A 26,999-nucleotide genomic window follows, 5' to 3' on the forward strand; every position below is an offset into this window, starting at 1 on the left:
CCCTGGCTCGATCACCCCCCCAAGGCTCCTCCCTCCATCCTTAGCCCTCCAGCTCGCACACGTGTGCGTGGCGGAGCCAGCTGTGTGAACGCTGCACGTGTGTGTGTGAGTGCCGCCGGGACAGCTGGATGAAGGGGGAAGCGAGGCTCCGTCTGGCTTTGCCACAGATCCTTCTCTGCCTGCCCTCCCTCCCCCGGTCTCCCTGAGCGCCTGGTGGGGGATGCGGTGGGAACGACCGGCACAAAGCTCCCCGTCTCCGCGGCGTCGTGAGGGCTCCATCAGCATCCCCGCCGCCTGGTGCCGCTCCTAGCTGGCCGCGGGGGTCCCGCCCTCCTCCTGTCGGTGGGCAAACCAAGGCAGGGCGAACTGGATGGGACTGGAGCGGCCCGCGCCTGCCTGCCTGCTGCGCCTCTCGCCTTCTAGGGGACGTCGCGTCCCGCGCTAGCACCGCGGACAGCTCCCTGGCTGCCCGAGTCAGCACCGCGGACAGCTCCCTGGCTGCCCGCTCCAGAGCCCGCCGCCCCTCCGGCGCCTGCTGCTCCAGCCTCTGGCTCGGGGAGAGCCCCATCGCGGAGCATGGCTGGGGACAGCTGGAACGAGAGCGACGCCAATGGCACCCTGCTGGCGTGCGGCGGCCCCAATGGCACCCTGGGCGCCCGGGGCGGCGGCCTGTGCTCCAGCCCCGGGGTCAGCCCCTCCATGGTCACCGCCATCGTCATCATGGCCCTCTACTCGGTGGTGTGCGTGGTGGGGCTGTTCGGCAACTTCTTGGTCATGTATGTCATCATCAGGTAAGGAGAGGAAGGGGGCACGGAGGGGGGGGCGTTGCCGGGGACCTCAGGCTGCAATCCTGTGCACACTTTCCTAGGAGTAAGTCCCACTGAACATAGTGGAGTTACTTCTGAGTAGACATGCATAGGATTGTGCTCTCAGTGGGCTAGGAGTCGCCTGAACGGAGGGGCTGGAAGTCAATTGTGCCTGGGTCAATTTCAGTGCGCTCTTGCCATGAGCAGGGGCTACCTTGTAGGCGCTGCCCATTTGCTCAGGGAGAAAGGCACAGATTAGAGGTGCCAGGCCTTCTCCTGACAGAAATTGGGGGGGGGGGGGAGGTGATTGGGAGATGACCTTCTGCAGGAGAAGCTTCTTCCAAACCACCGATTCTTTTCAAGCACTCTCTTCTGCACAAACACTGTTCCACCCATTATCAGAGGGCACTGGACTCATTTGTTGGGGACTAAGGCTGTAATCCTATGCACACTTTTCAGGGAGTAGGTCCAATTGAATGCAATGGGTTTTGCCTTCTGAGTAGGCATGCATAGACTTGTGTCCTAAGGCTGCAATCCTATCCACACTTACCTGGGAGTAAACCTCAATGACTATAACAGCCTTCTGATAGACCTGCATAGGATTGGACACTAAGAATAGTAAATGGAGCCCATTCCTCTCCAAGGTGTGGCACAACGTGTTACCCTTCCCACCTCAAATGCAGAAGTTGACTCAGCCCTTCAGGGCACCTCTTTCCAACAAGGAAAGGGAACCATATTGGAGAAATAGGCAAAGAGAGGGAGAAACATGTATGATTACTTACTGTGTATATATATATATATATACACACACACCATAGGACAGGGGTGAGCACCAATGCCTCTATGGCACCTGTTAAGCAGTGGTTGCTTTTGTGAAGCAGGGAAGAGAGCCATTGCCCCAGCACAGCACCCCCCCATGGGAATGTGTCCCTTGTGTTTCTTTTCAGATTCTGAGCCCATGTGAGACAAGGGACCCCCTTTTTTTTTCCTCTTGTTAGGTAAAATGCTGGGTGAATTTTTGGGGTTGTTGAAAAGAAGCCTGAGAATTTTGTAAAAAATAAAACACCAGAAAGAAAGAAAGAAAGAAAGAAAGAAAGAAAGAAAGAAAGAAAGAAAGAAAGAAAGAAAGAAAGCACTACAGTCGACGGCCCAATTCATGGGTCAAGTTGATTGGGGTGCAGCAATCTGTGGAACAAAATGTCTTCTATAAAGAGAGGGTTCTTCTTGAGTGATGAATCCTTTGACCACATCAAGAGTGACATGTGTATTTGTTAGGAAGCAGCTCTGAGACATATTTTTCATGCCTGAGGAGAGATAGAAGAACAAACCACATCCAGAGTAATGCCCTCTTTTCCAAAAGTCCCAGCGTAAGTGACTGGGACACTCAAGATTGAGGTCTCACACCTTGAGGTATCCTTCTACCTTCCTAACAGATGAGATCTATCAAACAAGTTGTGGTCAGATCTTCTTCCTGTTAGCTCAACTGGGGGTGATGGTTGGTCACATTGTTTCCTTCTTCCTGCTTCTTCCCCACTTATCCCAAGATCTTGTTTCTTTCAGAAGGGAAACAAAAATCAAGTCCATTAAAGCAAAAGGAATGCATGTCCCCTGCAAGTAAATTCCTCTTCTGAATCTATACTCAATGTAGGAAAGAAGTTACTTCAAGAAGAACTCTGCCTCTCTGTATGGGAGATTTGTTATTTGGTGTTTTTTTTGTTTTTTTTAATAATGATTTAATAATTCATTTCATATATGGCATGGGTTTTTGTTGTTGTTACTCTTGTTAAATTAAATTTACTTAATGAATGCCAGGTAGAAACACAATCAAATTTGCTCCTAACATAGGACTAACATTTTGGAGAAATGAGATTACAATCACTCTCTATGAGGGCACAGCACCATCTATTGAAATGATTGAATAACAACAGGTGGAAATTGCTGCTTCAGGGAGGTATAGGGCACCTGAGCAGAAAAACCAACATTTTCACATCTCTTTCTTTAACTTTTTTTCAGTCTATGATAATAGGAGACCAAAGAAGCAAAATCTGCATTTTCAAGTAATATAAACATTCGGTCCTATCTGAAATTATATGCTGTCATTTGTATAATGCTGCAAACTCCCAGCATGTTGGCCTGCATATGGGATCATCTTTTATTATTTTGACTGATCCAGTTATATTATTATTGTTCATTTAGAAATACTGACAATCTCTTTTTGTCAGAACCAACCATGATTCACAATGTGAGCTTTAACGTTATGAGAAATTTGTGCTCAGCCAGAAGAGAAAAAATTGGGGGGGGGGGGGACAAAACTGCAAGGGTGGAAGAGATGCTCAGAGGGCATGGTTGGGAGTCCTGCATGTGGTTCTCAAGCCTCTGCAGCCGGGAGGAAGCCTCCTACAGCCTCAGTTGCTAATGAAACCTTGAGCAAGGTGATCTCAGGTTGCACAGAGACATGCAATGGAGACTCACCTTTGAAAATGGTTATTTAGCGATTGTGAGACGATATGGCTGTAGTTCTTTGAGGATTGGATTGGTTTTACTTATATCCTGCTCTTCCTTCAGGGCACATGGGATGGCTTGCATGGCAGTTCCAGTGAGCATACAAGCATTGATCAGGTCCCCACTTCCTTCACCCCATGCTAGAGGACTAGTAGTTCCAGGCTCATCAATGAGCCCCTTGCTCCCCATCACCAAAGAATGAGTTTCACTCACCTTCATAATAGTGGTTACTGTGTCGGCAAGGTTTAAATATCCATTCTGCCATGGGACTCATTGGGAAAGCTTGGATTAGTCACAGTCTCTCAGCCACCACACAGGGTTGTGGTGAAGATAAAATGGGAAGAAACCTTGTAGGCTACCCTGAGCTTTTCAGAGATAAACTGCAATCAATGTGAGATATAATCGACTGCACTCTTTTCCAGCATAAAATTCATTTTCAGATCTAAAGCCTGAGAACAAAGAAACTCCATTTAGTTTTAAATCCATGCCTGCCCCCCCTCACATGGAATCCATCGTGCCATCAGAGGGTGCTGTGTTATTGGCGTCTTACCCCAAAGCAAGTGAAGATGAACTTCAGTTCTCTAAGAGAGTATTAAGAAAGAAAGAGTGAGCTTCCACTCTTTTACACTTCTAATTTAATAATGTGTGTTTTCCAGGGTATGCACAGAAGGCAGCTTTAACTGCTGATTGAGTCAGGCATACACAATAGGGGACAATTAGCAGGTCTGGCAAGAAATCCAATTGCTTTGCCTGTGGGCACGCTCTGCATCCTCGGCAAGCCATAGTACTCAATAGAAACCGGCTGGTTAATTGTAGTCGACCTGCACTGTTTCCATTTCAGTGTAATTTTGACAGTCCTGTACCAGAAACCACTTCTAATGAAAAAAACATGCAAAATACAAAAAGGAAGCAGACAACAAAAGGCATGTTCATGAGCTGGGAAGAAAGACCACTTTGTGCTAGCAGTCGTTGCACATAAGTATTGATTAAATCAGTTCACTTCATTGGTGGCAGATGCAGAAATTGCCAACAATTGTTTGCTGTGATGCAGTGGATTAAATTATGGATTTTGGTGTGAAGTACCTGCGTTCCAATCCATTCTGGCTAGCTAGGATGTTCCCTGAAGCTCAAGTTACATGCGGCACTTGTGTCCCAATTCTACCCCCCACCATTTGTACTGATGCAGCCACGCCATGGAGGTGGCACTGATCCTATGGTGGGTGAAGGGCAAGCAGGAACCCTCCTTGAAGTAAGAGTGCTTTCATTCCCATACCTCCAAGTAAGCCCCCTTTTGCCCTATGGGTCTGCTTGGTTCTGCTCCATCTCTTTGGCTGGCGCAAGTCCCAGTGGACCCAAAAGGGCATGGCAAAGTTGGCAAGTGATATTGGTGGCACATTTGCTACCAATAATCAACGCTGCCCACCCCAACACACCTCCTAGTGGCCCAGTTCCCTGCCCCAATCCTGTCCCACTCCAATCCGTTATTCCCCCCCCCCCACTCACTGCTCACTTACTGACCAACGTATGAGTGCTGGGAGGGGGGGAACCAGATGAGCTGCTGCCACGTGGCCAGCACTACTTGCAATTTGCAGCAGCAGCTCAGCTGTGCACACTGGCATATCACGTTTTGCAGCTCCACAAACCACACTGTGTTGCAGAACACAATCAGCGCAGGTGGAGGAGGATAGGGTTGAGAATTTAATCACATGGAACTTTTCTCTGATTTTTTTTTTTTTAGTATATGAAAAGCAGCCTCTGGAAGCTGCAGTCTTGAGCAAAAGATTTCTTCCTTGAGTGGAAGGGAATTTCTTGATTCTTTCCTATTTCACTGCTTAAAATGCCCCCTAGATTCTAGTACTAAATTTCCATTGCATTCCCTGAAACAATGCGGCATTTTTGTATAATTAGCTGTGAAGCATTTCTGCGTTGAGAAAGTTATTCTTGGGTAACTAGTAAGAATCCTAGTTTGGCTGGGGCCCTTTTTCATAATATATTTAGCCCTCAATTACCCCCATACCGCTCTGTATCCAATGCTGGGCCACCAGTGAGATGTGGTAAAATGGCTGCCTCAGGTGGTTGGTTTGGCACTTCACATTCAACCATCACCTCACTAAACCTTCACTGCCTCCTCTTCACATGGCAGGGGCTCTCCAGTGCCAGCAACCCACCTGGCTTCTTCTCTCTCCCATTCCAACCCCCCAACTCCAACTTTTGGTAAGGGCAGAAGCTGAAAACTGAAACCAAAACATGAGAGGGAGAAGTTAGAGTGGCGGACTGGGCTGGTAGGGCTAGTCCTTTAAACATGAATGGAACCAGGAGGGATGGAGCCAAAGAGAAACTGATCCTGTGCTGCTGCCATGACATAGAAGCACTGGTGTGCCTGGGAAGGGCGGTCGGAACAAATGCCCTGGGTGGCAAGAATGGCACAGGCCTTCCCACTGGAGCCATTTATTCTTTCTGTGCAGAAAAGCATGTTATGGTGCTTTTATGACACCAAGCACTGGTACAGTGGCTGCTGTGCCAGCACTCGTCATTGATAGGATTGTGATGTGAGACACATCACTGGTCCACTGAGATCAGGGCTTTTCAATTTCTTTTTCTCTTTTTTGCAAGTACCACTTTTCCAAGCACTCCCTTTTTCCTTGCAAAAGCAAGGTACTGCTTGCAAAAGCAAGGTACTGCTTTTGCAAGTACTGCCATTGCCACCAAAGATGGCAGCCGTACACACTTGGTCTCATGGCCAAGGTGACCGCGTACCACTGACTCGCATGGCCCGGCTCCACTGGCCCCTCCATGGATAGCTAGGATGGGTGCACCAGTGCAGCTGCCTGGCCTTTCAGAGGAAACGGTTTGGAAAAGGAGTCTGGGAGAATGCACTCGAGTGGACAGCTTGTCCCCCCTTTCCCCAAACTGTGCCTCTCTTGAAAGGCTAAGCAGCTGCAGTGGCTCATCATATGCAAACCAACACTGAACTACAAATGGTTGTATGGGAAGAGACACTTCTGAGTGTGCGGGGAGGGCGTTCTGAAACCCTGAAGCAATTGTGGCTAAGGACCTGGTCTTTGCCACTGATGCTTTACAATTATGTGGAACAAAGCCTGGGCAGCTGATTGTAACCAGTGTGGGGGCTCAGACACTGAGAGGCAGTCTGCAAAGTATGTCAGTCCTAGGCCATGAAGGGGTTTGAAGATCAGCACCAACTCCTTGAACTAGGCCTGAAAGTTCTCTGGCAGGCAGAACAGAGGGCATGTTGGAGCAGGTTGCATCCACAGTAGCTTCTAAGTTGTAAAGGGCATTGCAGTAGTTCAGTCTTAAAGGTTACAGAACTGTGGCTAAATGTGGTGAGTTCTTGTGTCTTCAAAAAACGGGATGGACCTGAGCAACAAATGCAATTAATTATCTTCTTTATTATTGCCACTACTTGCATATTAAGGAGCTGAGCAGATTCCAACAGCTAAGCAAGTCGCCAATGATCTGTTACCCTGCACATGCCTGATCTTGTCTGATCTTGGAAGCTAAGCAGGGTCAGGCCTGGTTAGTATTTGGATGGGAGACCGCCTGGGAATACCAGGTGCTGTAGGCTTATACCATAGTCTTTCGAGACTGAAGGTTGCCAACCAATCTGCTTGGATAGAGTGAATCTCACCCCATCTGATAGATGTAACCACTAATTCAAGACCGCTGCAGGCAGGGGAATAGGGACAGACCATTTGTTTCTACAGTTAGTGGACAGCTGCCCTAGAAACAGAGTCACAGAACCTGGAAGAGTGGTTTTCAACAATGTGCTCCAAACTCCTGTGGCACTCCTGTGGACTTTTTGCAGCTCACCAATGCGTCACAGCACACTGGTTGAAAATTGCTACCCTAAACATATGATGGACCCAGAGCCCAAATTACAGTGGGGCCGGGAAAGGAGCTGGCCCATTAGTTTTTGCAATGACTCCCTTACAGCACAATCCTATGCTTGTTTACCTGGAAATAAGTCCCACTCTGTTCAGTGAGCTTACTCCCAGGTAAGGAGATATAGGATGGCTTACCTGGGAGTAGTCTCTGTTGAACTCAGTGAGTCTACTTCTCAGTAGACACACATAGGATTGGGCTGCCAATTACTTGTTTAGAAAGTTAAAATTGGGGGCAACACAAGAGTTAAACTGTGCATAGGAGTGGAAGCAGTTTCTGAGAGGCTGTGGGGAAACTGCTCATATACTGGGCCTCTCATCCTTCTTGTTATGTTCCTGGCCTGGCTGACCTCTGATGCTTTCCATGATTGTGAATATCATTGTGGCCTCCTGCTTTTTGCCCCATAATCTGAGCTCTAGACAGACCTCATCAGTCCTGGCTTCCAACCCGTGGGTACCACTAATGGAGTTCTGCCTGGTAACCTGCCTCTTGACAGTTCAAAACCTTCACATTGTTGCCTACTAGCTATTGCCTTTGTCCATGAACATTCCTGTTGTTTAATTTCATTTTTTAATGAAATTTTGCTTAACAGCTATCTGGAGAAGGAAAGACAAATAAAAGGCAATAGGGAGAATGTTTTATTGAATTGTCTTATGGAGTTTATTCTGAAGACAAACAATGGATATTTTATCCAGTGTCTCAAGTTGTACTTCCAGCATGACAATAAATACAAACAAATAAAATGTCCTGCATGGATTTTTTTTAATATTTAGCTCTGGCTTGTGTCATAAATGTGTAATAAAACCATGAAGCCATATTATGAAGAAATGATAGAGGAAATCTCATTGTACAAAAATCCTGTCGCTATTACATATATTGTATTGAATATAACTCCCATTTCTTATCTTTCCTATTCTAACTTGGTTACAGTCAAGTGCTGTAAACATTGTCATTGCAGAAAAGAAATCATCTGTCTTAAATAGAGATAACCACTATACTTTCTCACAACAAAATGAGACAATTTTGTCACAAAAAAAGGGACAAAATGCAACATGGTCTGCAATACAGAAAAGATTCAATACCATTGCCAAAGGCTTTATTGGAGCAAGTGGACTTGCTCCAATATACATTATTAGAACTCAGCAGGAGATACTATGGTGGCTGCCTTGGGTAGCGTTTTCAAGTGGATGGCACTGGTGCAGTATCGCACAAAAGAGGTGTTTTTTTCCCCCTCTAAGACACATTGGCATGTCCTTCTTTTACGTTTTGCTGAGGATTATGATGCATTCAGTTCATTAATTTGAACTGGAATATGTTTGGCGATTAGGTGGAATAATTATGACATGTGGAATGTGTGAGCTAAGAGCCTGGCCTGTTTTGCTTAGAAATTATGGTTGCCAGAATTTTAGTTTGGATGACAAAAAGGAAGAGGCTTTAATATACTCTATCACCGGAGTCACATGCTTTTGAAAGCCATCGTAAGAACAGGGAGATAGAAAGTGCCTCTTTCAAAATGATGCCAGGCTACAACTTGTGCTAGGTTCCTCAATATCATGGGTTAGGACAGTGTTTCTCAAACTCTGGGTCGGGACCCACTAGGTGGGCTGTGAGCCAATTTCAGCTGGGTCCCCATTCATTTCAATGTTTTATTTTTAATATATTAGACTTGATGCTACCATGGTATGTGACTGCATTTGGGGAAATGTTACAGACCTGTGCATTTAACAAGCTACTCTATTTTCTTTTAACAATGATCGTCAATGGGGCTTACTCCTGGGTAAGTGTGGGTAGAATTGCAGCCTAGGATTGCTAAAACTTTTCCTGCCTGATGATGTCACTTCCGGTGATGTCATGACCGGATTTTTATTCATTTTTGAATGATTTTTATTCATTCTAAATAGTGGGTCCCAGTGCTAAATGTGTGAGAACCACTGGGTTAGGAGAAAGGTTGCTCCCCATCCATACACACACCTCATGGAGCAGTAGGTACAAAAGGGACACATTTACTTTGCCTCTGTGGAGGAGAAAGTATGAAGGCTAAGTCTAGGTGGCTACTAGATATAGTGGTTGGCTACCTAGAACAGTCAACCTTTGTGGGTTCCTGGACATTGACATAATAGAAATACCATTTGAAAATAAAACACAAGCACTATATTAATAATTCATATCCCAGAAACAATTGCAATGTGCGGGCAACAAAAGAGAAAATACTGAAGCCAGAAGCCAGCTCAACTTGGACTCAAACCAGAAGGTTCTAAGCAATATACTGCTTCATCTTTGGATATGAAGGAGCTGTTAGGATTAAAAACAAAACAAAACAAAGTCACAGCAGACAGAAAATCCCTTAGCCTGGTAAAAACCTTCAGTGAGCCCTATGCTGACCATCTTGTTCTTTTAATTTGTGGAGAAGATTTGGTTTATTTAACTTGACACCTCCAAGGGCCAAACTAGATGTTATGGGAATCACATTTGTTTTGCTTAGGCCTGTCCTATTTATGAATGGAGGACAGGGTGGCATCTAATCTTTTCAACCAAGGTTATTTATTTATTTAAAAGATTTATGTACTGCTTTTTCCAAAGCTCAAAGCAGTGCATAACGAAACAATAATTAAAACCATAAAAATACAATAAGATAATAATTTAAAATGATACAGGAGCAGGTTAAATGATTTATGGATTATGTTGGAGAAAACCTACTTGTATTGGCAACCTTCAGTCTCGAAAGACTATGGTATCGCGCTCTGAAAGGTGGTTCTGGCACAGCGTCTAGTGTGGCTGAAAAGGCCAATCCGGGAGTGACAATCCCTTCCACACCGGGAGCAAGTGCAGTCTGTCTCTGGTCTGTCTCCCTGGCTATGGGCCTTCCTTCTTTGCCTCTTAGCCTCAGACTGTTGGCAAAGTGTCTCTTCAAACTGGGAAAGGCCATGCTGCACAGCCTGCCTCCAAGCAGGCCGCTCAGAGGCCAGGGTTTCCCACTTGTTGAGGTCCATCCCTAAGGCCTTCAGATCCCTCTTGCAGATGTCCTTGTATCGCAGCTGTGGTCTACCTGTAGGGCGCTTTCCTTGCACGAGTTCTCCATAGAGGAGATCCTTTGGGATCCGGCCATCATCCATTCTCACGACATGACCAAGCCAACGCAGGCGTCTCTGTTTCAGCAGTGAATACATGCTAGGGATTCCAGCACGTTCCAGGACTGTGTTGTTTGGAACTTTGTCCTGCCAGGTGATGCCGAGGATGCGTCGGAGGCAGCGCATGTGGAAAGCGCTCAGTTTCCTCTCCTGTTGTGAGCGAAGAGTCCATGACTCGCTGCAGTACAGAAGTGTACTCAGGACGCAAGCTCTGTAGACCTGGATCTTGGTATGTTCCGTCAGCTTCTTGTTGGACCAGACTCTCTTTGTGAGTCTGGAAAACGTGGTAGCTGCTTTACCGATGCGCTTGTTTAGCTCGGTATCGAGAGAATGAGTGTCGGAGATCGTTGAGCCAAGGTACACAAAGTCATGGACAACCTCCAGTTCATGCGCAGAGATTGTAATGCAGGGAGGTGAGTCCACATCCTGAACCATGACCTGTGTTTTCTTCAGGCTGATTGTCAGTCCAAAATCTTGGCAGGCCTTGCTAAAACGATCCATGAGCTGCTGGAGATCTTTGGCAGAGTGGGTAGTGACAGCTGCATCGTCGGCAAAGAGGAAGTCATGCAGACATTTCAGCTGGACTTTGGATTTTGCTCTCAGTCTGGAGAGGTTGAAGAGCTTTCCGTCTGATCTGGTCCGGAGATAGATGCCTTCTGTTGCAGTTCCAAAGGCCTGCTTCAGCAGGACAGCAAAGAAAATCCCAAACAAGGTTGGTGCAAGAACACAGCCCTGCTTCACTCCGCTTCGGATGTCAAAAGGGTCTGATGTGGAGCCATCGAAGACAACAGTGCCCTTCATGTCCTTGTGGAAAGATCTGATGATGCTGAGGAGCCTGGGTGGACATCCAATCTTGGGGAGAATCTTGAAGAGGCCGTCTCTGCTGACCAGGTCGAAAGCCTTTGTGAGATCTATGAAGGCTATAAAGAGTGGCTGTCGTTGTTCCCTGCATTTCTCCTGCAGTTGTCTAAGGGAGAATACCATATCAGTGGTGGACCTGTTGGCTCGGAATCCACACTGCGATTCTGGATAGACGCTCTCTGCAAGTACCTGGAGCCTCTTTAGTACAACTCGGGCAAACAGCTTTCCTACAACGCTAAGGAGAGAGATGCCGCGGTAGTTGTTGCAGTCACCCCTGTCACCTTTGTTCTTGTACAGCGTGATGATGTTTGCATCCCTCATGTCTTGAGGTACTCCACCTTCTCTCCAGCAGAGACAGAGGATTTCATGCAGCTCAGTGACGATGATCTCTTTGCAGCATTTTAGGACTTCAGCAGGGATGCTGTCTTTTCCAGGTGCCTTGCCAAAGGCAAGGGAGTCCAGGGCCACGTGAAGTTCTTCTAGGGTTGGTTCACTATCAAGCTCCTCCAGCACAGGCAGGCACTCAATGTTGTTCAGTGCTTCTTCGGTGACTACATTTGAGAAAACCTACACGTGCCAGTTAATAGGGGTCCCTAGGAGCATCCTCCCTTCTCAAAAGTCAAGCGAAATAGTTGTGTTTCTAAACCCCACTGGAAAGCATATAAAGAAGGGGCTGTTGTCGAATCTTCTGGGAGTTGTTTTCCACAGATGTGGTGCCACAACAGAAAAGGATCTGCACCATGCTGCCGTCCCCTTGGCTCTAGTGCAGGGGTGCTCAATAGGTGGATCGCGATCTACCAGTAGATCGCAAGGCAAAATGAGTAGATCGCGGAGCCCTGTCTCTCCAAACTGTTAATATGTCAGTTTCGTCTAGTGACTAGACGAAACTGACATATTTAGCTAAACTGACACTGAAACTGACACTTTAGCTGCTCTTCAGGCATGCAGCAACAAAACTGACGAAACTGACTAGACTCCAGCAGGGGCTCCATACATTAAAGGGGGTGTCTGTCAGACGCTTCCTTCCCCCCTGGTAGATCTCCAGGCCTTGCTGGGTTTCAAAGTAGCTCTCGAGCCAAAAAAGTGTGAGCACCCCTGCTCTAGTGGTATCCTACTCAGGGGTCTATCGGATGATCCTAAGAACATAAGAACAGCCCCACTAGATCAGGCCATAGGCCCATCTAGTCCAGCTTCCTGTATCTCACAGCGGCCCACCAAATGCCCCAGGGAGCACACCAGATAACAAGAGACCTCAACCTGGTGTGCTCCCTTGCATCTGGCATTCTGACATAGCCCATTTCTAAAATCAGGAGGTTGCACATACACATCATGGCTTGTAACCCGTAATGGATTTTTCCTCCAGAAACTTGTCCAATCCCCTTTTAAAGGCGTCCAGGCCAGACGCCGTCACCACATCCTGTGGCAAGGGGTTCCACAGACCAACCACACGCTGACTAATGAAATATTTTCTTTTGTCTGTTCTAACTCTCCCAACACTCAATTTTAGTGGATGTCCCCTCGTTCTGGTGTTATGTGAGAATGTAAAGAGCATCTCTCTATCCACTTTATCCTTCCCATGCATAATTTTGTATGTCTCAATCATGTCCCCCCCTCAGGCGTCTCTTTTCTAGGCTGAAGAGGCCCAAACGCCGTAGCCTTTCCTCATAAGGAAGGTGCCCCAGTCCAGCAATCATCTTTGTTGCCCTCTTTTGCACCTTTTCCATTCCCACTATATCCTTTTTGAGATGCGGCGACCAGAAATGGGCACAATACTCCAGGTGTGGCCTTACCATAGATTTGTACAAAGGCATTATAATATTAGCCGTTTTGTTCTCAATACCTTTTCTAATGATCCCAAGCATAGAATTGGCCTTCTTTACTGCCGCCGCACATTGGGTCAACACTTTCATCGACTTGTCCACCACCACCTCAAGATCGCTCTCCTGATCTGTCACAGACAGCTCAGAACCCATTAGCCTATATGTGAAGTTTTGATTTTTTGCCCCAATGTACATGACCTTACACTTACTTACATTGAAACGCATCTGCCATTTTGCTGCCCATTCTGCCAGTTTGGAGAGATCCTTCTGGAGCTCTTCATTTATGAAGAGGTTGAAAAGCACCGGTCCCAGGACAGATCCTTGGGGCACACCACTTTTCACTTCTCTCCATTGTGAAAATTGTCCATTGACACCCACTGTCTGTTTCCTGGTCTTCAACCAGGTCTCAGTCCAAGAGAGGACCTGCCCTCTAATTCCCTGACTGTGGAGTTTTTTCAGTAGCCTTTGATGAGGGACCGTGTCAAACACCTTCTGAAAGTCCAGATATATATTGTCCATGGGTTCTCCCGCATCCACATGCCTGTTGACCTTTTCAAAGAATTCTATAAGGTTCGTGAGGCAAGATGTACCCTTACAGAAGCCATGGTGACTCTCCCTCAGCAAGGCCTGTTCGTCTATGTGTTTTGAGATTCTATCTTTGATGAAGCATTCCACTATCTTACCCAGTATAGATGTTTGGTTGACTGGCCTATAGTTTCCCCCTCTTTCCCTTTTTAAAGATTGGTATGACATGTGCTATCCTCCAATCCTCTGGCAGCATGGCCGTTTTGAGGAACAAGTTGCATATTTTAGTCAAGAGATCAGCAACTTCATTCTTTAATTCCTTAATAACTCTTGAGTGGATGCCATCAGGGCCCGGTGACTTATTGATCTTCAATTTATCAATGAGGTCTGAAACATCTTCTCTTTAAACCTCTGACTTAATTCCTTGGTCAGGAGGGGCCATTCGGGCAGTGGTATTTACCAGAGGTCTTCTGCCGTGAAGACAGATGCAAAGAACTCATTTAATTTCTCTGCCATCTCTAAGTCTCCTTTTATCTCCCCTTTCCCTCCCTCACCATCCAGAGGGCCAACTGCTTCTCTGGCGGGTTTCCTGCTTCTAACATATTTGAAGAAGCTTTTATTATTCCCCCTAATGTTGCTGGCCATGCGTTCCTCATAGTCTCATTTGGCCTCCCGTATCACCTTCTTACATTTCTTTTGCCACAGTTTTATGTTCCTTTTTATTCTCTTCATTAGGGCAAGACTTCCATTTATTCTCCATGCACTCTGGAGAGACTGGACTCTTTTTACCTTCCCTTTCAACCTCCTTCTAACCAGCCTCCTCATTTCAGGGAAGTCCGCTCATTGGAAGTCAAGGGTTTTTGTGAGAGATTTGCCCGGTATTCTTCCCCCGACATGCATGTTGAAATGGATCACAGCATGATCACTGTTCCCCAATGGCTCCGTAACATTGTCACCTCTAACCAGGTCCTGAGTACCGCACAATATTAAATCCGGAGTCACCTGTCCTCTGGTGGGCTCCATGACTAGCTGCTCTAAAGCCAGTCTGTGGAACTCCTTGCTGCAGGATGTGGTGACGGCATCTGGCCTGGATGCCTTTAAAAGGAGATTGGACAAGTTTCTGGAGGAAAAATCCATTACGGGTTACAAGCCATGATGTGTATGCGCAACCTCCTGATTTTAGAAATGGGCTATGTCAGAATGCCAGATGCAAGGGAGGGCACCAGGATGAGGTCTCTTGTTATCTGGTGTGCCCCCTGGGGCATTTGGTGGGCCACTGTGAGATACAGGAAGCTGGACTAGATGGGCCTATGGCCTGATCCAGCAGGGCTGTTCTTATGTTCTTATATATCCTAGTCCCATGACATATAGAGCTTTAAAGGTCACCACCAAGACCTTGAATCAGGCTCAGAACTGAATGGGCAGCCAGTGTAGCTGCTGGAGCAGTCTCATGGCAGACTCAGCCTGCCAAGCCCTGGTGATCATCTGGGCCACTGCATTCTGTACTAACTGCATCTTCTGAACCATCTTCAAGGGCAGCACTACAATAGTCTTAAAGGAGATGTCACTAGGGCATGGAACACTGTAGTCCGATTCAACTGACTCAAGAACTGTTGCACCAACCAAAGCTGGGCAAAGGCCCTCTCCCGGTCAAAGCTGCCACCTGGCCATCCAAGGACTACTTTGGATCCAGGAGGACTATGAGGCTATGCACCTGCTCTTTGTTTTTATTTGGCTTCAGGTCAGTTGAGTAGGTGCGGGGAGGTCACAGGAATCTGGCCAGCACTCTGCCCCCCTCTGCCACTTGCTTGCTGAGGCTACAGCAGCCAGTCTCAGTGTGCTTGCTTGCAGCAATGCTGCCCATCTCTAAGAAAGCCTCCAAGAAAGCGGTTGGCATAGCTGTGGGAAACATGATTGTGCCCAGACTAGTTGTGGCTGCCGCAGCCAGTATAAGCACAATCACACACCTCGCACTGCTTGCAGCTCTGCTGCATGCATTCATCACGTCATCACGATTACTTCCAGGTTGAATTGGGTGGGGGGCATCACATGACAGGGTTACACCACTGCTTCTAGGATACCTTGTGTTAGGCATTTATTTATTGTTCCCTGACAGCGTGCAAAGAGGAAAAATGCTTCCATTTGGCCCTTAGGTCCTTGCACAATATGCTGGGGCATTTTCTCGGGTGACTCTGCAAAGGGGGCTAAGAGCACAACCCTGGTGGAAGTAGGGAAGGTTGTCTCAGCCCCTTGTATTATATTCTCTGATTGGGAAGGAGAGAGCTGTCATAGAGATGAAGACAACAGACTTTTTTTAAATAGATTCTTTGGTGCATTTAAGGGAAGCCTTTGAAGGAAATGGGATGGATACTGTCAAAACAGGAAGCATTTGAAGTGAAATTATACACATACGTGGAGCAGATAACTTTTCAATATCTGAAGCAATGCCTGCCCACTCTTTATACTTTGCCATCAGGAAATGGAGACAAAGGAAATAAAGGGAGGCTCCCTTAAATGCTCTCAGAGTTTCTCTCGCCTCTTTGTCAGCCTGCCTTGGTGCATCTCATAAGTCTAAACCACACCCGTTAGAACAAGGCACAAAAATATGATAACATTCTTCAGCCCCAGAGGTTTCTTACCTTGAACTCACCAATCTTGTCTTTCTTTCCATTTGATCTTGGTATATGTTTTCATGCCTCTGCTTTGTTAACTTTCCTAGATACACCAAAATGAAGACGGCCACCAACATCTATATTTTCAACCTTGCTTTGGCAGACGCCTTGGCGACCAGTACGCTGCCGTTCCAGAGTGTGAATTACCTCTTGGGAACGTGGCCCTTTGGAACCTCCATTTGTAAGATTGTGATATCCATTGACTACTACAACATGTTCACAAGTATTTTCACCCTCTGCACCATGAGTGTGGATCGCTATATAGCCGTTTGCCACCCGGTCAAAGCGCTTGATTTCCGTACCCCCAGAAATGCCAAAATTGTCAATGTCTGCAACTGGATTGTTTCTTCGGCCATTGGCATCCCGGTTATGGTGATGGCAACCACAAAAGAAAATAGTGGTGAGTAGGCACCTTTCATCTTCAAATACTCATTCACTTCCCTCAGCAGAGAGAAGGGCAGATGCTTGGGCCTCATTCATTGTCAGAGCAGTGCTATGCATGCCTGCCAAGCAGTAGCCTCCACTGAGTTCAATTGGACTTTCATCCAGGTTCCATAGGATTTCAGCCTTAGGTATCAATCTTTGCTGATACTGTACCTCCCAATGATTTTGAGCCCCATCATTCAGTACAATATAATCCAAGGCACCCTGATGTTTAGAAAAATCTGAAAATGGATCATTGATAAAAGTCTCTCTCAAAGTGGAGAACCCAAAATGCAATCTGAAAAGGCTATGCCCCCATACTAGTAAGAAGGCTGACATTTGTTGCACACATAACTCAAGTCACCCTGGTTGTTAGAAAAGTCTGAATGGGAACATTTGTAGGTGCTCCCTGGAAATGATTATGTCTAGGTTACCCAAAAAGGTAAGAACATTATTTGTGTGGGGGGGGGGGGGTGAGAGAGAGAGAGAGAGATTGTAAGCTTTAATTGATTGAATAAGTTGCTTGCATTAGCTTGAATTAGTTTTCATCAATATGTTAATACATTAAGTTTGAATTAGCTTTCATCAATACATTAATCAGCTAAAACTGGGAACCAGTTTAGGACATGCTGATTTATTTTTGAGGTACCAGTGAGGGCACATTGGTTTTATTTATTGGTTTTCACAATAGGAAATGAAAACAAAGTATTAAAGATGGGGCCCCCTTCAAGCAATGAACGGTAGCATCTGCTTATTAAGCGTCTGTTCATTAAATCACACAGCAGTTCAAATTTTCTTTTTCTCATGTCAACTGGCAGAGAAGATGAATGGAGAAAGCTATGAATGTCTTCCCCTACACTATCCAAAGCTACAATCCTATACACACTTACCTGGGAGTGAGTCCCACTGAACTCAATGGAATTTGCATCTGAGTAGACAGATGCATAGGCATGCACTGCAACTAACTCAAAATTTAAAGTTATACTTTTTTCCAAAATTACTGTTAATTAGCTAGAGGAAGCTCATTTGTACAAACGTTGCCTACATTCAAAGTGTTATATCCAATTCCGCTCAACACACATACATTTTAGCCAGCAGTTTCCTCTGTTCCTTTCTAGCACACTTTCTACAGCTAATGAAGTTTCTCAAAATCAGTTGGCTCCCCTAGATCAACTAGTATTAAAAAAGAAAAGTTACAGTGCTGATCTCATTTTTTACCAGCATTAAAAAAATTTTTAAAGTACAGTTTTGTTCCTTTGAACAAAGCATGTCACCCATTGCATTCAGATATGCTGAATTGATTGTGACCAATTAAGGGATTCATCCACAATTTACATGAAATTGTGAGATCGAGCTGCATTTATTTCCTTCAGCAGGAAGCCATCAGGTGAGACTCTCCTAAAGAAATACAATCCTTATTTCATTTCCTATGGATGGGGCGGGGCTTATATGTTAAATGGCCAGATCCCTGTGCTAATTACATAAGATTACTTGAGTTACATCTCCCTGGTAAACTCACACCCTACTTAAATTGCAGTCCTGCTTTCATGTTGCATAAATAATACACATTTCTCCCACAAGTTATTACATTAGTGACATTTCACCAAAGTGAGAGCTTTTCTGTTGGGTTGGTGTTGCTGCAATAACAAAACAAAAACAAAACCATCAGCAAGTATACAGGTGCAACCTTTTTATACACTGATTTTTTTTTTATCTGCAGATTTGTCTCAATTTGAAGGGGGGGAATTCAAAGTTGCACACACCTTTGCCTCCTTTACCCAGCACAGGTGTCTTGCTCCATTTGAAGGCAGCCCAAAACATTGCAAAAAAGCTGTGCCTTGCACAGGCACAGAAGTAGCTCTGGAGCCATGGAAGAGGCTCTGGAAGATTGTGCACCTTGGAGTAAAACACCTTGGAGCCCCTGAGCCATCAAAGAGGCAAGTGCAGAAGACTCCACAAGAATCCATGAGAATCTTGTGGGGAGAGGAGAAGCCAAGGTAAAAACCTCTGTAGGCAGAATGGGTGTAGTAAAGAGGAGTGCTGCACTCTCACTCTCTCTCTCTCACACACACCCACCCACATGCGCACACTGTTAGGTAGTAACAGAGGGGGGGTTGCTTTAAAAAACCCATGGAGCATTTTCCTCCAGCTTGTTTGGTTTGCCTTTCTCAAAGTCGAAAATGAGAAGGAAAACCAGGAACCCTCTGCTATATTCCCCCCTCCTTCAGGCTGAGATGCTGCAGGCTCTCTGTGCTCCAGCCTACACAAGCAAAAGAGCCCAGCAAGCAAGTCTTCCCAGCAATCCCAAGCATGAGATTTAGGCTACAACCCTATCCACACTTTCCTGGGAGTAAGCCCCATTGACTAGAATGGGACTTACTTCTGAGTAGACACGCAGAAGCTTAAGATCTGAGGCTGCAATTCTCCCCACTCTTTCCTGGGAGTAAGCCCCATTGACTAGAATGGGACTTACTTCTGAGTAGGCAGACATAGGACTGGGCTCTAAGGCTGCACTCCTCCCCACACTTTCTTGGGAGTAAGCCCTATTGATTAGAATGGGGCTTCCTTCTGAGTAGGAAGGCATAGGACTGAGCTCTCAGATTACAATCCTCTCCATGTTTTCCTGGGAGTAAGCCCCATTGACTACAGTGGGACTTACATCTAAGTAGAATGCATAGGACTGGACTCTTAAAAGCTCAGCATCCCACCTGCAAAACAAGCAGGACAGCTGGCAACAGGCAAGGGCTGAGTACGGGAGCAGAACGTGGTGAGGGGGGAAGTGATTGAGAACCCCTGCCTTAGATTTCTTCCATCTCCAAGTGTCAGGCTGTAGCGCTATTTGCTTAACTGTATGCAATTTGCGTAACCATGCAATTTGTGTAAAATCACGTGTTTCTGGTTGATTTGGCCCAACACAGATTTTTCCAATCGTGGAAGTTTGGGGAACAAAACCCCCACGCATACAAAGGTTCCACCTGTGCTTAGTTTCAGAAAGTCATTTAACAGGCTTGCATGCAATTATAGTAGAGTTATGGATCTGAACCTGTGAGGAGGAGGGAGGAAAAGAAGTTAGTGGGAAACTAATCTTTCACTAAAAGTCATATCTTCTTCCTCCCCCCCCCCCTTGTCACAGGCTCAATTGATTGCACCCTTAAATTCTCTCACCCAGCTTGGTACTGGGAGAACCTGCTGAAAATCTGTGTTTTCATCTTTGCCTTCATCATGCCAGTTCTAATCATCACGGTGTGCTATGGACTCATGATTTTGCGCCTGAAGAGTGTCCGAATGCTCTCTGGCTCCAAGGAGAAGGACAGGAACCTCAGAAGAATCACCAGGATGGTCCTTGTGGTGGTGGCCGTCTTCATTGTCTGTTGGACTCCTATCCATATTTATGTGATCATTAAAGCCTTGATCCATGTTCCAGAAACGACTTTCCAGACGGTCTCCTGGCATTTCTGTATCGCTTTAGGGTACACAAACAGTTGCCTGAATCCCGTCCTTTATGCATTTCTAGATGAGAACTTCAAAAGGTGTTTCAGAGAATTCTGCATTCCAACAGCTTCAACCATTGAGCAACAGAATTCCACCCGAGTCCGACAAAACACTCATGAGCATGCCTCCACTGCCAACACAGTGGATAGAACTAACCAGCAGGTATGACTAGCAGTGGAGATGTCATGTTTGGATTCAGGAATTCCTCTTGGAGATGACATGAATTCTGAAATTACGGTCATCACTGATGTATAGCTTCTGTCAGATTTGGAATTGTATCTTCCTTAGCTGGGGGGGGGGGTTGTTATGTGTACATAGAGAAACCAAACCTACTAGTTTTCTAGATACCTTCCATTCTGATCAGATTCTAGGATACCTTGGAGATCCCATATGCATCTTGCATGACCAGACCTTGTATGTATATAAATCATCTGTCCCATTCATTTGTTTCTCCTTTACCCCTCAATGGAATTCGCTTCCTTTTTTTGCTTAAAGATAATTATCCCTCTTTCTCCTCCAGCTCAGAAAGTATTGAGGGCCACAACAGAGATTTGTTGTGCTTACTTGGTGGGAGCATAAATATGGTGGTGGAGGAATTATGGCAGCAGGGAGTAGAAGCTGATAAGGGAGCATTGTGTATGGACAGGCAGCAGGGAGCAACAGATGGAGATACCTGAATCTCTTCTCTGAACCTATTTTGTGAGCAGGTTTGGGGCTTCAGATCTGAATGTCAAAGCTCCAATGAGCCTCTGGCCCTCCAATCTCTGCCCCCCCCCCAATCTCCAATGAGCCTCTGGCCCTTGCTGGGGCCTGCACTGGCCGGATGCGACTACTCTCAGTACGAAGGCCAACTGTTTGACCTCTTGCGCTTGCTGTGGACCAAGGGCTTCCTCCACCTCTTGCTGTTTCACATCTGTGAAGCTGCAGTGGCAGCAAAGACCAGCCTTGCTTTGCACAAGGTCTTCTATAGGTCTTGAGCTATCCTGAGACCTTTGTTCATTCATATAAGTTCCATCTCTAATATAGGCATTTATGTAAATTTATTCAAATTTTAAATGTAAATTAATTCTTTTTTTTCCAGGCCCCCAACACAGTGTCAGAAAGATGATGTGGCCCTCTTGCCAAAAAGTTTGGACACCCCTGGTATATAGGATTGCAGTCTAACTGAAGTTCTATTAATTTCAGTAAGACTGAGAGTGAAGCCCTATTTACATTTTCTTGGGAGTAAGCTCCACTGAACTCGGTGGGGCTCACCTCTGTGTAGATATGCCTAGGATTGTGCTGTTAATCATGACCAACTTTCTATAGGTCAAGAATCCAGGAGCAATTTGGCATGTATTTCTCTGGAATTGATACTTGTATCATGAGACATCTGAAGATTGCTAAATCCCTCCTACTTTATCTGTGACTTGGAAGTAGGGTCAGCCCTCCATGAGGCCAACTGAGATGGTCACCTCAGGCAGCAAATTGGTAGGTGGGGGGCATCCATCTCTGGGGACAAAGAGGAAGAGGAAGTGTGGAGGGGAGAAGAGTACAGAGCTAGGACATTAGAAAGTGGGCAGACCAGAGGCTGGTACTTATCAGGTAAGGGGGCAGCATTTGGCATGCTGCCAAAGGTGTCAGAAAGTCTTGTGCTTGCCCTGGCTTGAAGGAACTCTCACAGAAATTGATGACTTAGGATCTCCTAAGGTAAACTTTAGCATTCAGAGTTGTCCTGTGCTTCAGGCTCAAGTCCCTACCCAATGGAACAAACTGACCCAGGGTCCACCATACAACCTACCAACCCTAATTACTATGTCAATTAGTCAAAAGGTGACATCAAACAGAGCAACATAATGGGGCTACTAGTTTCCACACGTACTATACATCCATTCCAATGTTTTGTAAGCCAGGATACTCTCTCTCTAGTACATTATTTTTCTTTTAAAAGTAGGAACATTTCAAATTGATTATCTAAATCTTTCTGCCTTGGTGATTTTAATTGCTGAAGACAAAAAGCTCCCTGAATCAAATGGGAAAGTGGAGACCTAAATTAAATTAGATGTCTGGGCACACTTATGAATGATGCTACTCATGAGTGCTCCTGATAGTTATTTTCTGAGAAACAGAGAGGATTTCATTAAAGAAGGACAACATGCTGTGGATATGTACAGAGAGCTAAAAAGAGCAGATCCTTCACATCAACTTTTGTCCTTAAGTTTCTAAGGACCCAATCCTAACCAACTTTCCAGCTCTGATTCAGCCACAATGTAGCCCCAAGGTAAGGGAAGAAATATTCCCTTATCTTAAAGATGCCTCCATGATTGCTCCTGCACCACAAGATTCAGCTCATGTCCCGTTGGCATGGCTGCCTCAGTACCAGGAAATTAGATAGGATTGGGCCCTAACCCTTACACAGAAAGGGAAAAATTGATTGAGAGATTATCTCTTTAATATGTGAAGAAAAAATAAATGGTAATTTTCTTCATTAGAAAAACCAAGAAGACGAAACTGTTTTGTTTTGTTTTTTAAGCTAGTACTCTTTTTCATCCTAGGATTGTTAAAGGGATTTTACAAAGGATCTATGCTGTTTATTGATATGAGAATAAGATGCACTATTTCTTTAGATTTAAAGGTTTCTGAGTTAGAGGAAAATTTCACTGAAACTGATCATTTTTGTATTAAAATATGGATGGGGTGGTGCATATAATGCCAGCCAAGAGGCAGAACTCCATGTGGAGATGTGTCATTTGGCTCCATCCCAGTGCTTTTGGAGACCACAGTGCTTTTGGAGAGTTTCAAAATTAGTCGTGTTAAAAGCATGATAAAGTGCAGAGCCAAATAGTCTGTTTGATACTTGAGTCAAGGCATCACCCACAGATATTACCACAGAGTGACAGCCCAATCCTAGCCACACTTTCCTGGGAGTAAGCCCCATTGGCTGTAATGGGACTTACTTCTGAGTAGACATGCAGAGGATTGGGCTGTGACGTAGTTCAAATCTTACATCATCATGGCATTTTCCAAATTCACATGAAAGGACATTGATTTGGAGGGGCTTAGGGTTTGAACATTCCTTCAAGATTTCAGCCTTTTCTTCCCTCATGTACTCTATTAAACAAATTTTCTTTTGTTCTAAAAGCAAGAACTCGGATTGTAGACAAAGAGAAAACATACAATTTTAAAAGTAGTAAAACCACAAAGGCAAAAACAATTACACTTATTAAATTACAGCAGTGATTTTCAACCTTTTTCATCTCTCTGCACACTGGCAAAGCGCTAAAGTGGTCAAGGCACACCATCGGCTTTTTGACAATTGACAAGGCACACTGTGCTATCAATGGGGGCTCACACCCCCCAATGGTTCTATTGATAAATGACCCTCTCCCAAATTCCTGTGGCACACCTGGGGACCATTCACGGCACATCGGTGTGCCACGGCACAGTGGTTGAAAATGGCTGAATTACAGTACTCCCAAACAAGGAATGGCTGCAGGATGGCGTACAAAAAGAGAGATAGGACAACAGGAATAACTAGGAAATTAGGAGGAAAAAAAACACATTTATATGTGTGAGGTTTTCACTCAATTGGGGGCACAGTGTCAGTAAAAAATATAAAAGAGACCCAAATTGTCATTGTTTGGTATTCAAAGTTTTATTCCCATATTCCTACCAAAATGAGCAGCCACCAAAATATGGGAGAAGGATGTTTTGGGATCATATCATTCATCTTGCATCTCTTATCAACATGACCAATTTTAAAATAAATAGAAATTGGAAGTGTTCAGTAGTTTTCTAGGAGATGAGAAAAGGAGGAACCACCCAATATTAATATTGGATGTGCTTCTTTGTTGAAACAATTTAACCTTGAAGATGAACTCCCAAAAATGCACGAGTTTGCACATAGTGTGCGTAGTGGAAGAGGAAGGTTGCCTTATGTGCACTGAAAGGCTGCTGAAACTACATTGCTTGAAATACAGTTGTATTTAAATGCCCAAATGGTGCACCAGGCTGCAGCCCAACAGAGTACTGTATGTGATATTCCAGAACACCATCAACATACAAACCTATGCCTGGACTTCACCCGCAAAAGAAAGAAAAACTGACTTCTCCAACAGTGCAATCAACATAGGACTCCCTTAAAGCAGAGGAACAATCTGTAATCTATGCTTGCAATGTGATGTACTCCTAATGTGTGTGTTGTTAATATTTTTCTATTTTATATGCTATGTTTTGAATGTATAGGACCCAAACCTCAGTTGGTGTAGACCAGTGAAGTTTTATACAACTCAGTGGAGGTATACTGGTTCACAAGGTGAAAATCTGTCCCATGAATTCCATTGGGGGGGGGGAGAGGGGGAGAGAGTTTAATGACTGTTGCTGCTATTCTTTGCTGAGAACCTTGTGAAGGTCTGAGGTACAATAGAGCCTTGGTGATATGGTTATGAAACCAAGAGAAACTGAGCAATCAACCAAAGTTACCTTTCTCATGGCTTCAATCAGTGGCATATGTAGTGGAGTCCAGGAGGGTCAAGTGACTCTGGGCAGCAGTCTGGGAGGTGAGGTGCCCCAGCCATACCACCCCTCACCGGTTGCATACCTTCCCCAAACTGTTACCCTGCACATGCCTGATCTCGTCTGATCTCGGAAGCTAAGCAGGGTCAGGCCTGGTTAGTACTTGGATGGGAGACCGCCTGGGAATACCTGGTGCTGTAGGTTTATACCATAGTCTTTCCAGACTGAAGGTTGCCAGCCAACCAACCAACCTTCAGAAGAACTTGTAAGGCCTTCTCAGGGCTTAAAAATGTCACTCCCAACATCTTGTAGAAACTGGAAGCGAGGTTTTTATAGCCTTAGAAAGCCTTCTATGAGCATAAAAATTGCACTTCTGGTTTCTAGCGATGTTTTTAGGCCCTCAGAACATCTCGTATGGCCTTTGGAGGGTCTGAGAGACCACACACAGCCCCTCAGACTCTCAGAAGGCCTCCAGGCAAGAGGCAGCCAGAGGCACTTCTGCAACCAGTGGGGGGCACCTGCAGCTCGGCCAATGGCAGGGGGATGGCAATTTGCAGTCCTGGCCCCAGTTGGTACTGGGGCCAGGACTGTTGCTGGCTTCAATCACAGAAGACATGCCTGCAACTACTTCAAAGTTCAGTGCTTCTTTTCCCTAAGATGTCTTAGGATAGGAGGAACTATCCATGTGGCCTGAAAAGATGAGACAAAGATGGTCAGCCTCTTATGGAAAACCGATCTGGGATTGTTGAAAAGAAAAAAGGGATGTTGAGTGAAGTTGGGTGGGAAAAGCATAGTGCTAGTGAAAAAACACTTAAAAGGTAGCTGCCGCCTTGAAACACGAAATTTTTATTTTATACAGCAGTTCTGTTTCAAGGGGTTCATAACCTCCAAAGTTCCACTATAAGAAATCTAAAAAGTCTATGTGTTTATGTGCGTGCATTGACATCCTCCTTTAATCATGGAGCTGCCGCCCTTCTTTCTGAAACAAGGGGTCAGTTCCAACCAACCACTGCAGATCGAATCTTTAAAATACTGTGATTTTTTTTACCTATAATTGACACATTCGTAGATCGGTTTCACACTACTCACATAGATTCTTCATGCAGTGGTGTATCAGTGCTGCTATCACCCTCTCACGGTATTCTTGCTATATACAAGGATGTCAAAGGATGCTCACATAATCCTGGCAATGTGGATGTGGGAGTGGAACCAGTTCAACCATTTACTACTACTTCTGCTGCTGCTATTTATCATTCATGCGATAATTTAACAGTGCAAACTGCTGTACGATCTTTATCACGGTCAACATCATAAAGGGGTCTTGAGGCAGGCAATGATTTCCATTTTACACAGGCGAAGTGAGCTAGAAGTGAGCTACCCACTGAGCTCCTGGAGTCTTAGCCTTAGGGCTCTCAACCCACTGGAACGCATGGACTCACTTGCTTTAAGCACAAATAGTTCAGGTCAGACATTGTTCACATTGCACTGTCTGTGGGAATGAAGCATCCAGGTGTAGGTTGGAACTGGCCTTTGTGAGGTCAATACAAAAGAGGTATTTATGCCTTTTCAGAACGGCCTCATTCAGCTTTTTTCACTGAGACAGAAGTTGAAAATGCTGTATCAATTCACCAAGCACCGTTTGCAGGCGTCTGGGTGGAGAAATTAGCTCATTTTTCACTGTATTTCTTTCCTTTCAGTTGGAGCTTCTGGAAGCTGAACCCACGACACTGCCGTGACAGGGCTCCCTGCGGTGTAGCCGCCACAGGTCCGTGCCTTGGCATGGTGGCATTATGTGCTGTGGAAATGGGCCCTCTCTTACTCCCACCCACCACTGTCACCCCTAAGGCAAGTCCTGCTTTCAAGGTCCATTCAAATGATTTGCCTCTCTGGCAAATCTCCATGGCCCACTTTGGAATCCAGTGATTTCACAAAGGAGTGAGACTAGAGAAGGACTTTCCATCCTTTCTCCAGTATACTATAATACAGCCACCAAGAATGTACAGCTTGTCACAGATGTTCTTGGATTAAGTAGCCCATCCCAAAACTGGATCTAAATGACAGTAGAACAAAATCAGATTAAAGCCAAAACAATCAAGCTATTCAATGCAGACATTTCCTGAAAGAAAGCAGAAGGATATCTAGTACATTGGTATCTAGGGTGTTTTAAATTATTCTGTTGGTATGTTGTTGTGCAAGGGTTTTGCTTTTTAATACAAATATTCTCAGTTCAAAACAATGTCAAGCTACCCGCAGCAAGAAGTCAGATCTAAGCTACCTCTGAGATTAAAAAAAAGAAATTTCTCTTAGTTGAGATTGAACTGCTCATGTCAGAAGTCCTCAATTTCTCTAGGAACAAAATTGCACCCAAAGAAAAAT

General features: G+C 45.3%; 1 protein-coding gene and 2 pseudogenes across 1 annotated transcript; all 3 read left to right on the forward strand.

Moving 5' to 3' along the window:
• The first annotated feature begins 576 nt into the window (after positions 1-576).
• On the forward strand, positions 577-26,359 carry OPRM1 (opioid receptor mu 1). Its single transcript, XM_066611305.1, has 4 exons — positions 577-791; positions 16,262-16,614; positions 19,771-20,291; positions 26,321-26,359. The coding sequence occupies exons 1-4, from the start codon at positions 577-579 to the stop codon at positions 26,357-26,359; spliced, it is 1,128 nt and encodes a 375-aa protein (XP_066467402.1).
• Positions 6,774-6,891, forward strand: LOC136637583 (5S ribosomal RNA; annotated as a pseudogene).
• LOC136638161 (5S ribosomal RNA) lies at positions 24,707-24,827 on the forward strand (annotated as a pseudogene).
• Positions 26,360-26,999: the final 640 nt, after the last annotated feature.

The sequence above is a fragment of the Tiliqua scincoides genome, chromosome 1 (genome assembly GCF_035046505.1).
Source record: "Tiliqua scincoides isolate rTilSci1 chromosome 1, rTilSci1.hap2, whole genome shotgun sequence".
NCBI lineage: Eukaryota > Metazoa > Chordata > Lepidosauria > Squamata > Scincidae > Tiliqua > Tiliqua scincoides.